General features: G+C 44.0%; 2 protein-coding genes and 1 long non-coding RNA gene across 4 annotated transcripts in view; 1 reads left to right on the top strand and 2 right to left on the bottom strand.

The window, feature by feature from the left end:
- Positions 1-16,489, bottom strand: part of LOC119731231 (sushi, von Willebrand factor type A, EGF and pentraxin domain-containing protein 1-like) — a 131,834-nt gene that overhangs the window by 113,918 nt on the left and 1,427 nt on the right. The gene's annotated exons all lie outside the window — the stretch shown is intronic.
- Positions 5,661-8,203, bottom strand: LOC119731234. The gene is made up of 2 exons (XR_005271441.1): positions 7,772-8,203; positions 5,661-6,718 (listed from the first exon to the last, which is right to left on the bottom strand). It is a non-coding gene; the product is annotated as an uncharacterized LOC119731234 (long non-coding RNA).
- LOC119731232 (uncharacterized protein K02A2.6-like) lies at positions 8,216-14,607 on the top strand. The gene is made up of 2 exons (XM_038204321.1): positions 8,216-9,628; positions 10,130-14,607. The coding sequence occupies exon 2, from the start codon at positions 10,802-10,804 to the stop codon at positions 14,243-14,245; it is 3,444 nt and encodes a 1,147-aa protein (XP_038060249.1). The 5' UTR covers positions 8,216-9,628; positions 10,130-10,801; the 3' UTR covers positions 14,246-14,607.

Here is a 16,489-nt window from a genome sequence, read left to right as displayed (position 1 = left end):
TTTGCTACAATTATATCCCCTGAGTTTTGTCAAAGTACTACCCTGTATTGAATGCAAATACATTATTACTAAAAAATTTGTGTGTGCATTGTACCTGATTTCATTTTCACAGTTTTGTAATAAATACATTTAACATGTGGTGCTTGACATAATTATGAAGTGCTCCAATATGTCCTTTCTTATAGTTTTACTCTCTTCTGCAAATAAACGTGTTACAATACTTTGCTCTACAACCCCATCACCATAATAAAAACACGAACTGTTATAATGACATTAACTACTACTTAATACATAAAAAACACCCCCTTCACCATAACGAATATAAATTGTTTCCCACTTCCCCGGAAATATAAGTGACCATTCACAGGTGTAACATAAGTAGGCATGGGCGTCGCAGGGGGGGGGGGGGGCCAGGGGGCACTTGCCCCCCCCCCCCCGAAAGCAAAAAAAAAAGAAAAAAGAAGGGGAAAAATGAGTTCAATTTTAAATTTAATGAGTTGGGGGGCTAAATGTCCCTGCCCTTCTCTAAAACTGATAAATGGAGAATGTGTTGAGAAAAACAGGCATTTTTTTGGCAAAAATATGTTTTGCCCCCTCTAGAAAACAAATCCTGGCGACGCCCATGTAAATAGGCCACACAATATCCAACCCCCATCCCCACTGCCTTCCCCCTCCTCTCCTCTGTAGTGAGAACTATGAATACGACGTTGTAAAGGTCAAGATCAAACCGCGTTTCATCTAAACTACCTAATTGTACAGTTGGTGTATACGTCCTTTATGGTTTGGCACCTTGAAAAATCAATGTTCAATTTGACTGGACAATATTCCAGCACAACATTAGTTATGAGCTTTATATACATGTAATGAGACATTGCATGAGACAATCGGTCGGCAATAAATACTTAATTTCATACAACTGTTGACAGCAAGACCTTCCTAATCGGTGCGCAATTTAAAACAACATTTAAACGGTATGAATCCCAGCACAAACATAAACCTCCACAATATCAGCGATTTCAATATCACCATCTCCCCTCTATAACAAAAACCATTTCTCCCCGTCCCTGGAAATATTTCTCCCCATCCCCGGAAATATTTGTGACATGGTTGACGGGTTGTACGGAAATTGGGCGTTCCGACTAGCACCTTTCACCCTAACTAGCCCCTCCCCTATATTGACAATATGTCCTGGACCCTCGCACAATCTCCACAGGAAATGTTATGTGCGCGCACGTTGCTAAACGCAAATACAACTTAGGTGAGACTGATGGCGAGCCCAAATAGGCTCGCGTGCAGCAGAGCGTCTGATTCTTTATTTGACTTAACAGTTGTTTGGAGTTATTGGAGTTATTATCGAGATTTCACTGTATACAGTAATTATTACGAAACAGTCAACTCCACCCATCTAGCGGGTGCCGCGCGAAGCGCGGCATCCCGCTAGTTGGATAGATTTGCAAGATTTGTGACGTAGAACGCGTCACACAAACTAGCTTCCGGTGCCCATCATGCGTAGCGCGCGCTAGCTGCTTCGCTCGTAACCCCCCCCCCCCCCGCCAGTCAGTAGCCGTGTCACGCACACAGCCCTGTTTGACCTCAGTTTTTCGTCCCAAGATCAAGCACAAAAAGCGTACACGGGATTTTACGAGATTTATTCGAGACTACAAAAAAAAAAAAACAGTGCCTCGATACATGCACTGTTTGGCCATGATGGCTATATACGTGAAAGGTTAAAATCGTGTGCTTTATTTTGATAACAAAAATAACTGCTTTTGACAAATATAAAGTGTTAAGGCCTGTCAAACAAAATCATATTTTTATCAACAAAATCGAGGGCCGATAGTTTTTAGGCCGAACCAAATTGCAAGGCTTAGTAGATAGAGGAAAGAATACGCTTCATTTTCATGTGAAACTCGTGCGGGAGACTTCTAATGTTTGGTCCAAATCGCGGGTTGAAAGACTTTTGCGAGATTTCATGATAGACGTACATGTACGTTGGCCTGAAAACATTGTGAATAGCACGTGTTATAACACCTCACCCACAGATTCTGTGTCTTGATTGGCCGAGAGCGAGTCACATGTTACTTTCTAATTTTGCTATCTTTCTGTGCACGGCCAAAAGTACTATACCCGTAGCAACCAAAGTACTATACCATTAGCAACCAAAGTACTATTTGCACGGCGCGGTATTTGTGTGCAAATGCATGCTGGTGTGCGCGTTGCGCGTTGCGCGTAGCACGTAAGTGTTCCAAAGAGAGCGCGCCGCAGACTTGGGTTCAAACATTTCGTGAAGGGGTAGTTTGGAAGAGAGAAATACATTTTTCACAAATTTTGTATTGAAATTGAAGTTTATTTCAACTGTGTTCAGATTTAAATGATTTAAAATATTAAAATCAAGCAGAATCTGTGGGTGAAGTGTTATAAAACAAATATTGAATGCTTTATCTCGTGGTGAAGTAAAACCAGCCTCCCTCGGTGATCCATGGACCATTCTATATTCCTTCGGCTTCGCCTCGGGAAAATAAAATGTCCATGGATCACCTCGGGAGGCTAGTTTTACTACACCACTCAAAACATTCAATATTTGTATACTATTCGCGCACAATGAATGACTTATGAATATAAGCACGCCATACTCGAGCGCGAGCTCGACCAATCAGTGGGCGTATGGGTTACAAGGTCACACCGTGTTTTGGTTTCTCGCAAAATATAACAACGACATCACGTTCACGAGATTTTTTGTAGATGAAGGTTCACTTTTTCGTTTGATTACCTCAACATTTGGGAGACTTTCGTCATTCTCGAAAAAACCGGAAATCTCATGAAGTAATTTTAGTCGATTTGTCCGTGAAATAATATCGTCAAAATGCATCGAAATCCTTTTTTGAGAAAAAAAAAATACTTTGATAGATGTATAAAGTAGGTCTTTAACTACCTAAAACAACTTTGTTTGGATCGGTTGTGGTTTGCCATGAAAATTGCGAATTTTCTGAATACTTTTTTACGGCCATCGTTCGCTGGCCTCGCGTTGCCGTCAGTTGTGTGGACGAGAAAATAGAGCAGATACGCGTGACACGGCATTAACTGACTGCCGCCCTGTAAACAGGACGCCGGTCAGGGCTGACGTCATTTGAGCTCTCATTGGATAGATTTGCGTGACCTGTGACGTAGAACGCGTCGCACAAACTAGCTTCCGGCGCCCATCATGCGTAGCGCACGCTAGCTGCATGCGAAGGTCAATCTGTACTTACTGTTATGGCATTAGACAGATCATATGGCAATTATAGTGCCCCGTAGTTTTAGCCCAGCCATTTTTGTGTTCCATGCGTTCTACACGGCCGTTTCAATCCCATAGACATAACGTAATTAACTTGAGCAATTTTGTCCGCACAGCGTTTGTTTACTCCAGTGTATCAAAGTGATGACGTCATGCAATTTTGGAAATTCAAGATGGCGTCCTAAATTTTCACACTGCGCAATAGTCGTAGCCTTGTTGCCATTTTGTGATTGGTCAATTAACGACGTTGAAGTACATGTACGCAAGTACGTACGGTACCATGTACACGTACGGGCGCCGCATGTACATGTTCATCGTACAAGGCCCGATTCTGCACAGGTTTTCTGTGACACATTTCGTTCACATAATGATACAGAAAGGGGGAAAAGAAAAATCATTTCACGAAACCCTACTGTGTATATATCTCGATATTTAAATGAACATTGCAAGCTATCTGCAATGATTCGTTGGACATTAATTTTGTGCATAAACTTTGGGAATGGAAGAATTACTTCTCTCTTTAAAAAAAGAAACTTATATTATTCATCTATATTCATGCTTTCTTTAAAAAAATATTTTATGAATGTAAATTTATTAATTTTATGTACATATAATGCGTATTAAATTGATCCCTGCTTTTCTCTTCAATCATTGTTTTAATTTTTTTTTAAAAATGTAATCATAAATCATTTGGAAAATTGGAAATTTATTTTCTTTACATGATGTTCATTTATGAAAACAGACCATCACTCAAATGATTCTAAACGTATTGTATAATGAGTGCGGACGGCGGATCCCAGATGCGTAAGCAGCACTACTTGCGACCGCGCTTGCAGCTACTTGCACTGGAGATACGAATACACCATCAAATGAACGTCGTTCATTGTCCAATCACAAAATGGCAACAAGGCTACGACTATTGCGCAGTATTTTCACGAAAACAAAACACGAAAAACATGCCCCAAACTTGCCCCTAAATCATGACTCACACAAGGTCTTATGGTGCCATACTATAATTCTGACAGATAACGTGAGTTTCCACACATTGGGAGATTGAGCTGGCCCATAAAGTTCAAAATACCTGTAAAAATCAGGTTTGATTACGCTTCGTGCGTAAGGTTTTCTGTCGCTGTTTGTTTTGGAAGTTGTTAAAAATCCCCGACGAAAATCCCGTTTTATTATTGATACCAAGTTTTCCCCAAATATTCCTTGGTCACTTCTTGTAAGTAAGGACCATCTTAAATGACTCATGAAGTTTCATTCGAAGGCCAGCGGTAGATTTTTTTTTAGAACCGTTAAAATACAGCCACTTTTCACGAACACCGTGCGGTATACACGCACATCACACGGCACAATAGCTGTAGGGCGTGAACGCATGCACACACCACCGGGGCACGCGCGGCGTTAACACGGCGTTGTCGCACTGCCCTACCCGCTGAACTGCAGCGCAGCGAAACCGTGCGCTGAGAGTCACAGGCCGGTGGTTTGTGGGGGAAATATTCAGCAGAACTCCGGCCAGATCATGCATGTTAAGAATACAAATAATTTTGTACGAACACCAATAATATTAAGCAGGATGAGCTTTCTACATCAGACTCCTGTAGGTCAGACGGCCTTATGATTATATGAACAAATGTAATGCTCCAAGTTTGCTTGAAATTGTTTAAACATTTCATAAAAGAAACAATATCCTGCCCCTATTTGAACAGCAATATTCATGAAGTTAAACCACTACGGGTGCAACACTTATCACTTCAAACATTTTTCATTAACCCTAACTCCCTGGGTTGGGGGGGGGGGGGAAGCGTATTAAAATTCCAGGATTCAGGACTGTTCGGGCTATTAGGAAAACTCGAGCAAATGCAGTCCTACATATGTCCACAAGTGCCCCAGATTAGCTTCATCCAAACCTTGAAAACTTCGAAAACCTCCCTGTCCAGTAGTGTTTTGCTTCGGGTCGGGTCCACTACAGGCCAAACCGATGCGAACCATTATAGATATAATCCAAATCCTGCGCTGTGTTAATTTCCAAACTGTTTCCATCTTTTGTCCCCGTTTATTTCGGGTTTTGAATTGACCCGATCCGACCCGATCCGCAAATTTTCAAACACAAAACTGACCAACTCAACTGAAATGACGGACAAACCGACCCGACCAAACACAAAGTTGTTTTTTGGTTGGGTCGGTTACAGTTTCGAGTCAGGTCAGCACAACACTTCTGTCCAGAACCCTTCCAAGAAGCAAAAGTAACCAGCAAGGTTGCTGAAATCTATGGCCACATGACATCACACAGCATATATAGAGATTGCCGCATTCCCCCAGAGATAGTAGAGGCTGCAGCCAATCATTGCATGTGGCACAAGCAAAGGCAGACTCCAATTGAATATTAGATTTAAAAACTGGCAGGGTAATATTTATTTTTTACTTTATTTCATTATTTAAGTTGGCGGCCAATTTAGTGAAATCCTTTGGTCTCCCATTGGTCACAGTACACCTAAAAAAGCAATCCACATACAATGTACACGTAAAAGTCTCATCTGTTTTAAAGTATGGAAAAGAAGGCCAACTTAAAACTTGTTATTAGTAGCCTATTGACTTACTTTAAAAAAAGCGCCGATAAAAATATCTAATGTAATAATAGCATTTTAGTAGTGTCAACAATTAGTTGATTTTCAGTGAAAGTTAATATCCAGTTGTATTTCAATTCATAATTTTGGCACTTGGGAGTGTCGTTCGCAGTAGTCCTGGAGGAATTCCTACCAATGTATACAAATTAGCCTAGGTCACAATTCTGCCCTTATGTACAAAATCACAATGATAATGTAAGCATGGATCCAGCCCATTCAAAGTGGCAACAATGTTGTCATTAATGCAGTTTCAGTAGAGACATGACCATTTTGCCTACTGTTTATGGTACATGTACGAGTCAGTTTTGCGATGGCCATGCACGAGAAATCAGAATGTAAATATCATTTTCCAAAAAACAAAATTGTACTGCACATGTGCAGAGGTGATCCAGTCAATGGCCATAAATGGGCATTAAAATGTAAACATGTCCGATATTATGGGAGCGAGAACTAGTCCATCGCGAGTGATCATGTGTGACGTGTGAATCCTGAGCTTAAATTCCAGAGTGATTCCTTGGCAAGTAGACAATAGAAGTTCTTAATGTGTCGGATCAAGGTGGTGCAGGGTTTGTTCAAATCTAGCAGTGCACATGGCATCACACAGTTTTGCACACATTCAGTTACCAAAAATACACCCAACACATGCTCATGTCTGTGTAATCCTGATCCTCCATGCACAAATATGGGATGAAAGATTCACTTCCACTGTACGCTACGGCTCATCACGAGAAGTCAACGGCTCATCACACCACCATCTCACCAGAGCTCCAGAAGATACGAGAAACCCTCTTGTCAGGAGAATGATACTGCAAACTTCCTGAAAAATCATAACAAAATGCTTTTTTTTCAGAAAACAGGATCACATGTACAATTGCTTTTATTAGGGGGTGGGATGGGGGTGGGGCATGGGAGAAATGTAGCCATACATTCAAAGTTCTACATGTACCGCCAACACTAAAGCAGTGGTGCATGTCACATGTACATGATGTATCATGACACCATTACTTTATCAGGGGGGGGGTGCACACTGCACAATAAGGCCTGTGCAAAGTCTAAAGTGGCTGGAAAATTTGGGAAGGTTGGTGATCTAGAAAAAAAAGATCCATTTGTATGGTACAGGATCACACAGAAACAAAACACCTCAATTTAGAATTGCCAATTTTTTCATGTCCCCATGAAGCTGAGGCACTAATGTGTTTACATGAAAATGGATTTGGCATTTGGCTAAGCATTACTGAATAAATATGCAAAGCCTGAAATAAATTCAACGTGAGACATGCCAGAATAAGTTCTGCGAACACGAAAGGTGGCATGTACAATTAAAAAAGATTTAGTCCGACATGTTAACTACTTTCACCCTGTTCATGTCAGAATCAAATTGTTATGAAATGTTCATTTTTTTTTGGGGGGGGGGGGCATTTTTCTCTCTCTGTTGTCATGACCTGTTCGTATTGTTTTTATTGATTTTATACTGAATCGTGCAAATAGCATTTTTTTTTACCTTCCAATTAAGGCCTAGTTGATCATGTGGATGTAATTTATGTATGGAAATCTTTCCCATGTATAACAAAGTTGTAGCACAATACACGACATGTCATGTCATGTACATGTGCATCACGCCAATTGAGGAACTTCGTCCACACATGCACGAACCTAGGTACGGGTTAGATCCGCACGCGTGCCCGTACAAATACATGAACACGCAAACGGTCGAGTTGTCTCTAAACCATCAAGCGCTTGGGCTATGCGTGATACACACGCGCGTACCATGTACGCTTTACAACCAACTCGACCGTTTGGCATTCCGCGCACACACGAAAATATGTCACTTTTTGCACCTAAATATCAACAAATCTACCGCTGGCCTTACCTTCAAACCGGACACATATGCAGCACGTATCTCCAAAACAAAGTTGATGTGGGCCTTACATCGGGGAAAACCTCTTGTTTGGAGAAAAACACCTTTTAATGTGACAAATTTGTCACATGACCGCACACCGCGATAATCAGTTCGGTCGAACACCAGTTTTGACGGACGCCGTTTTCAGTAATTTAATATTCATGAGCTGATATTCATATATGGAAATAAGGGGAAAATAACAGCCTTGTGAATAAGAAACATTTTGAACTTTGACCGATTAATCTACCAATGACATTCCAAATATTCCCAGATATAAATATTCATGATACGAAACTCGCTTGGCCCGACCCACGAAGAGTGTCGGTGACGTCATTTTACGGAGATTTTCGATTGGCGCGATTAGAACGACAGAGGGCGCCATTATTTTGCGCTGGAACAGCCGTGTCTAGAGCATACAATAAAGCAGCACTGTTCGTTACTGTTACATGCTTGTGTCAGTCCACACGTTAAACATGGTGTCAGAAGTCGGCCTGAAAACCCTGCTCACCCGTGAAAAAGCTCACCAAACGTAAGAAACTGTGTCTGACTTTTGACTATAGCATCGCTAGGATCAACTGTTTTGCCCTGTGACTCATGTAGGCAGTCGCTGGGAACGCTAAAAGTTGACCTTATTCACCGCGTAGTTTTCGCCACGCACGGACAGTCATCTACGGTGGCCTGTACTTGCCACGTACGGCCATACTTCTATATGCATAGGACAATCGTGATTCTGTGTTGTCATTATGGCACAGTCACTGATTCCGGCTCCATCAAAGATGGATGTGAAAGGCGATATAGTCAGCAACTGGCAGTATTTCAGAAATAGTTGGCAGAACTATGAAATAGCTATTGGACTGACAGGAAAACCAGACACCATTCGAGTTGCTACCCTGCTTTCAGTAATGGGTAAAGAATGTTACCAAGTATACGAGAACCTGCCTTTGACTGAGGAAGAGAAACAAAACTCTAAAACAATCCTCGAGAATTTCGGTGAGCATTTTGAGCCTAAAAGAAACATAATCTATGAACGTTATGTGTTCAACTCGGCCACTCAAGACGCAAACGAGAACATTGAACAGTATCTCAACCGTTTACGCAAATTAGCATCAACATGCAAATTTGGTGCTCTCCAAGACGAAATGCTGCAAGATCGGCTTGTGATTGGCATCAGAGACAATCCAACACGCGCAAGACTGCTCAGAGAGTCAAAACTGACACTTACCAAGGCCCTCGATATCTGTAGAAGCAGTGAAGCCACTTCGCTACCATATGAATTTCTTAGCGCAACCTAAGCGACAGGCTTCCGCTGCATTTTGTGCAAAGTGGAAATCCTCCAAAAAACCTCCAAAAACGCACAATTTTTTTCCTTTTTGAGAGCATAACTTTTGAACCCTCGATGCTTTCAAGTTCGTTCTTTCGGCAAATTGAAAGCTCATTATTCCTCTTTTTAATGATATTTTAAGATTATTTTTTAATTACTTTAAAGATCCGTCATTTTTCAAGTACAAACAGTCGGTATCTCCAATTTTACAATGCAAAAACGATGTTCACGAAGAATCCTGTCACACAACGCGGCTCATATGAACTCACAACTCTGGACGCCCTCTACCGATTTCTTTTTTTCGAGCTATAAAATAAACAGCATGAGTTTGTCCAAAGCTGATGTAAAAATGAAGTTGATTGGCCAATGTTAAAGCCCGTCCATTTCAGCCTAAAGTTTTGCGCTAATCAGAAGCGTTGTTTGAAACTGCATTGGAACGTGTACGATCAACAGATGATAATCGACCTACTCCGATTGCTGTGCTGCCAACTTGCTGTTTCTCTCCGGTAAGTTCTCCCCTTTACAATTCCTCAGGGACTCTAAAAACTATATGATACTCAAGCTTACAGTATAAAGATTCTCTGCATCTAAAAAAATATGAAGATACTTTATCAGAAGACATTGTAACTGTGATGTAAAAGTTGGCTTCTTATGCGATGGAAGCAGCTTTCTTGGCACGCCGTGCGTGGCTTGAGCAAGGCACGCTGTGATTTCTGGCCAAATCCACTTTTGTTTAGGTGTGATTAGACAGTGTTTGTACGTGGGTGAACAATGGTGTGCACTAATTGCACACGTTTTATTTACTAAATATTATTAATGTAGATATTTCTGTAATGTTTGGCAGCCTAGTTGAACTTGGCTGGAGGTATCAACTTAAAAAGGAACGCAATTTACTGTTATGTTCATGCAATGGCCTAACGAGCTGAAGACCCCGTATGCATTTTCTATGTTTAGAAAAGGAAAAAATAAATTATAAATGTTTTTTAATTCCTTTCTTTCCTTATTAGAATCCGATGGAATTAAGGACGAAGAAAAATATAGACTACTGTGCCCTTGACAGAGGTGAGCCCATCAAAGCTGTGGCGGAGAAGACGTGGCCAACAGCAAAAACTGTGGTGATTTGAGACAATAGACCGCCCAATCAGAGGAAGTCAGAGCTGCCATATCTTTAGCCACATTTATCTCATTGCCAGAGCTTACTTTTGCCAACAAATTCGAACTATTTTATGTTAAAAATCATGTATATGAATGTACATGTACGTATGTTAGTTGTTCCTGATAGCCATTGCAATTGTATTGTGTACTTTGATGTTTTATGTTGTATGTTATAATTGTCTTATCCATACGCCTTGTTTGACGTGTGTGAAATAAAATAAAACAGGAATACATGCAGATAAATTGTTTTTTTTTAGTCATAAAGGAAGTCACCATATCAGTACTTGTGTCGCCAATTGTTTATGTTCAACAACCACTTCCTCTTATGCAGCCTACTCCCCCACCCCTGCTTTGAAAGTGGGATATTCCATCAGCTCATTGCCCTTCTTCATGGATGAACGAACACCTCACAGACCTTGTATGAGATAAGGGCACACACGTAACTCTAAGGGCAGATGCACAGCATTTGTTGAAGCTTCTTAAGTGTCGAATTTGACTTCGAGGAATTCATATGTCTCCAGTTGATGGAGAAGACAGAGGAAAAAGTGCATCAGGTCAAATCTAAGCCCAAATCACAAAGCCGGCAGCACAAGCAGTCAACATGCGAGTACTGTGGAGAGAGCCACCAACGTGGGAAGTGCCCAGCCTACGGACACGAGTGCCTTAAATGTCACAAGCAAAACCACTTTGCAAAGGTGTGCCAATCAGCAGGACCAGACAAAAGTGGCAAACCCAAAGCATGGCCAAAGAAGAACGCTAAGCAGAAAGTTCATCAAGTTGCCGCTGACGCAGATGATCTCAGCAGTGATGAGAGCATCTACAACATACATACGGTTTCAAAGGGCACCCAGTACTTTGTCAATCTGCAGACCAGACCTCGCTCAGGTGGCACACCAGCAGTCCTGAAGTTCCAGATAGACACTGGTGCTACATGCAGCACACTGAGACTTCAGGATTACCAGAGAGTGACAACAGAGCCGTTGCAGCCATCAACAGCAAAACTGAGGCTGTATGACAAGTCAGTCATTAAGCCCACTGGAGCAACTACACTCCGGTGTAAGACAGACAATGGAACGACAAAACTCATTCACTTTGAGGTTGTGGACAAAGCACCAACATCCTTGCTGTCAGGCAGAGCCAGCGAGGCATTGGAACTGCTGCAATTCAGCCAGGAGCATGTAGTTCACACAGTCAGGAAAGAACCAACCCTGACTAAGGACTACATACTGCAAGAATACAAGGACATATTCACAGGCTTGTGCAAACTTCCAGGACACTATCACATCGAGTTGGATGAGATGGTAAAGCCAGTACAGAACACCAGACGCAGAGTTCCTATCCCAATACGAGAGGAGCTGAAAGCAAAGCTCCAGAGTCTGGAACAAGAGAAAATCATCCGGAAAGTTGAAGAGCCAACTTCCTGGATAAGCAGCATGGTGGTCGTGAAGAAACCCAACAAGCTCCGCATCTGCCTCGACCCCCAGAACCTGAACAAAGGCATCAAGAGGAACCACTACCCAATACCGACTATTGAGAAAGTGGCACCGAGACTTGCAAAGGCCAAAGTCTTCTCGGTCGTTGACGCCAAAGACGGCTTCCTACAAGTCGTTCTAGACGAGGAGTCGAGCTACCTGACCACATTCTGGACACCCCATGGTCGGTATCGTTGGCTTCGAATGCCATTTGGAATCTCCTCAGCGCCTGAAGAGTTCCAGCGGAGATTGGATGTAGCCCTAGAGGGGCTAGACAACGTTGAAGTCATCGCTGATGACATCATCATATACGGCACTGGTGACACAGAGGAAGAAGCAGAAGCGTCACACGACACTGCCTTCATAGCCCTCTTGAACAGATCCAGAGAGCGTGGGCTAAAGCTCAACGCCAAGAAGATCAAGTTCAAGATGCCAAGTGTTGCCTACATGGGCCACGTCATCAGCGCCCAAGGACTGGCACCCGATCCTGACAAAGTCAGAGCGGTGCAAGAGATGCCCAAACCCACAGACGTACAGGGAGTACAGAGGTTGCTTGGAGTAGTAACCTATCTGGCCAAGTTTATGCCCAGACTCAGCGCAGTTTGTGAGCCACTGAGACGGCTTACGGACAAAGATGTCATGTTTGATTGGATGCCCCAGCATGACAAGGCGCTGGACACAATCAAACAACTGACCACACATGCCCCTGTACTGCAGTTCTATGACATCAAGAAAGAGGTCTCCATCGAGTGTGACAGCTCGGACGTGGGGTTGGGAGCCGTCCTCACCCAAGAGGGCAAACCAATAGCATACGCGTCACGCAGCCTCACTTCAAGTGAACGCCACTACGCCCAAATTGAAAAGGAATGTCCAGCCATTGTCTTCGCAGCAGAGCGTTTCGACCAGTACATCCTAGGACGTAGCAACGAGCGGATCCAGACTGACCATAAGCCGCCCATGCCCATCTTCACCAAACCCATCCTCACCAATCCCAAGCGCTTACAGAGGATGCGGCTCAGGTTGCAGAAATACTCACTCAACGTGGAGTATAAGCCTGGACCTGAAATGTACATCAGTGACACCCTCTCACGAGCATCGCTGCCTCAACGAGAAGTCACAAGTGACACGCCACCATATGTCATCTTCCAGGTTGCAGAAGAATGCCATTTCCAGGAGGAGTTGGCAGAAATCAACATGGAGGCTGACGTGTTTGTCTCAGACGAGAGACTCCAGCGTATCCAAGAGGAGACTCTCAGAGACACAACTTTCCAAACGTTGGCAAACATGGTCATTACGGGATGGCCAAGCAACAAGCAGGAGGTACCCCTATGTATCCGCGAGTATTGGCCCTACCGGGATGAGCTAGCCACACAGAATGGTATCATCTTCAGAGGCACCAGAGTTGTGATACCCACCAATATGAGACGTGATCTTATCGTCAGAGCCCATGCATCACACCTAGGGATCCAGAGCAGCATCAACAAAGCCCGTGAGATAATGTTCTGGCCACATATGAGCCAGGAACTGACTGAAGCCATTCAGAAGTGCCCTACTTGTCAGAAGGCCCAACCAGCAAACTGCAAAGAGCCTCTAATGACGCATCCCCTACCCACAGTGCCGTGGCAAGTTGTTGCCACTGACTGTTTCGAGCTAGACGGTCAGTCGTACTGTGTCTTCATAGAAGTTGTGGAACTGGAGGACATGACCACGGAGACTCTGGTGAAGAAAACCAAACCAGTCTTTGCCACACACGGCATACCAGCTACGCTGATCAGTGACAATGGGCCAAACCTTGCCTCTCGTGAGTTCAGGCAGTTTGCTCGCGAATGGGACTTTCGCCACATCACTACAAGCCCTCACCACAGCAGAGCCAATGGCAAAGCTGAATCCGCCGTCAAGATCGCAAAAGGTCTCATCAGAAGATCCAAACGCGATGGTGGAGACATGTGGCAGTCCATTCTCGAGTGGCGTAACACTCCAACACCCAGGATGGACAGCTCTCCGGTCCAACGCCTCATGTCACCCAGAAGCAGAACCCTTATGCCGTGCAACAACACACTGTACAAACCAGAAATCCAGGAAGCTGTGCCAGACCAGATAGCGCGAAAGAGACAACAGGCCAAGAAATTCTACGACCGCACTGCCAAACCACTCCCACAGCTGGTAGTTGGCCAAACTGTAAGGGTCAAAACCCGCCCTCAGGTCGACCATGCTCCTTGGAAACCTGGGGTCATCAAAGACAAGGTTGCCCCTCGAAGCTACATTGTTGAGGTGGATGGGCGACGGTACCGCAGAAACAGAGTTCACCTCAGGGACACACTGGTTACACACGACACCAGAAAGCCATCTGACAGTGAAGCCCTGATCATGGACATAGCTCCCACAACACCTGACCCAATGGCAAAATCATTAGACTCTCACAGTGAGCCACAGGTGGTTACTAGGTCCGGCAGAATCTCCAAGCGTCCTCAATATCTAAAGGACTACGTGACCTAAACGACCACGGTCATAAGGAGAACTGTTACAAAACTCCCACAAATGAACTCAGACATTTGTTGTTACTTATGCTTTTTTTTCAGCATTTTCTGTACTTATTAGCATGTGAAGTGTTTACTCTTAGCTTTAGTGTTTATCCAGCTGTTTGCAAAATATTGTTGTTGCCGTTCAAAAAAGAAAAAAAAGGAGTTGTTATGGAAAAAATGTATGGGCAAGACATTTAACTCCAAACAAAGGGAGATGTTATGGCATTAGACAGATCATATGGCAATTATAGTGCCCCGTAGTTTTAGCCAAGCCATCCCTGTGTTCCATACGTTCTAGAGCATACAATAAAGCAGCACTGTTCGTTACTAGACTGTTACATGCTTGTGTCAGTCCACACGTTAAACACTTCCTTCACAAGATTCTGTGAAGCTCATCAGCCCTACGAGCGAAGCTAGCTGCATGCGAAGGTCAATCTGTACCTCCTTCACATATCACAACATTCTGTGAAGCTCATCAGCCCTAACCAGCGCCCTCTTTGCAGGGCGGGGGGGGGGGGTACAAGCGAATGGCAAAGTAGTCTGGGGACATTATCTCCTGGGGACAGAATCACCGTCCACAGCGGCATCAGGAACAGCGCCACCATCTATATATATATAAGAGCAAGTTTTACTCGGCCTCCGAGACGATGTTTGCTCCTGAAAGGATCCGAGACCGCGCGGGCGGCCCGAAAATTGCTCCACGTCCGTGGAAAAATGCGCAGGGTGTCTTCCGCCGGGTGGGACACTTCTCTCTATAATACATATAAGAGCAAGTTTTACTCCGAGACGATGTTTGCTCCTGAAAGGATCCCAGACCACAGTCTCCCGCGGCGCCAAAATTGCTCCACGTCCGTGGAAAAATGCGGAGGGTGTCTTCCGCCGGGTTGGACACTTCGGGTCGTCATAATTTTCCCATACGGACCGTCGATCCGTTTCATCGATTTTTCGTGACTGCATTTTGCACAGGAATTTGCCGTCGTTTGCGCTTTCACGTTGACTGCCTGGCCGCCCGCCCCCTGTGCTGGCTTTTCTGCGAGTCGAGACTGTGCGAGGTCAGCGGCTTCAACGTAGGGGTTCCATTTACGTGTTCTACTTGGCCGTTCTACAAAAGTATTCACCAAACGGTAGTATGGTGACCTTGGTAAAATATGCTTTGTCCATGGTACGTGGCCACCAAGTGTCCCTATTGTTTCCTATGCTTTGCTTGCCGCCTCGGCGCCGAGTGCACTACTCAGAAGGACTACACATTAGTATGCCTTGCGCGGTCTGACCAATCGAAAGTCTGCACTGCGTAGTACTTCCGGGCTATGCGTAAAAACCGTCGATGGCAACGCGTACTGCAGCCTACTCCACACCCTGCAAACGAGGTTGGGTCTACGGTGCTCGCTATTTGAAGCACAAGCCGGTGACGTGATATAGTGCTCTGTTGCTTCCATCATGTGTTTGTAGCTCCATGCTTCCACCAAGGCTGAGCGTTTTGAGTTCGCTGCCCGCCACGTATAATTCAGTGTCGCGTTATGATTTAGGGGGCCTAGGCCGGCATGTTTGGAATCAACGAAGGTCATGGATCGATGCGTCGCTTCAAATATCACGATCTTAAACGCAGTCACAAAAAAATCGACGAAAAAGTGTCCGACCCGGCGGAAGACACCCTCCACATTTTTCCACGGACGTCGAGCCATTTTGGCGTCGCGGGAGACCGCGGTCTCGGATCCTTTCAGTTTCAGGAGCAACCATTCCTCGGAGGCCGAGTAAAACTTCCTCTTATATAGATGGTTGAACCAACTTGAATAAAAGTTGAATCGACTTTTTCCTCGCAGACGGTCTCGCAAATTGTAAGAAGTTCAACTTTACGTTTGTTTAAGAGTCCAATACTGAAACTTAATTATGACCTTCCTCCATGATTCAGACCGTTTGTAATTTTATGGTAACACTCAACATTTTCATTTTAAATGCCACCTTCACGTTTTATTGCATTATGATTTATTGTCAAAATTGTACAATCAGCCTTCGCCTGTGTTTACGGTAACCTTTTTACTACGTTTTCCAATGCAACTGCCTCACAAAATGCCAATTTAACAGACGGGAACTTTACAGACAGTTGCCATGGTACATAATTATCATGTGCGTAAATCGACGGGGGACGGGGAACCCACCCCACCCCACATTTTAAAGCGGGGACATTGTCTGGTTCCCCCCCCCACTTTTTCTTCCCCAA

The sequence above is a fragment of the Patiria miniata genome, unplaced genomic scaffold, assembly GCF_015706575.1.
Source record: "Patiria miniata isolate m_02_andy unplaced genomic scaffold, ASM1570657v1 HiC_scaffold_23, whole genome shotgun sequence".
In the NCBI taxonomy this organism is placed as follows: Eukaryota; Metazoa; Echinodermata; class Asteroidea; order Valvatida; family Asterinidae; genus Patiria; species Patiria miniata.
Note: the sequence above shows the minus strand (reverse complement) of the source record. Positions and strands in the feature narration are given on the sequence as shown.

Coding starts and splice junctions, on each gene's coding strand:
- LOC119731232 (XM_038204321.1), top strand. CDS start 10,802: ATGGAGAAGACAGAGGAAAAAGTGCATCAGGTCAAATCTAAGCCCAAA.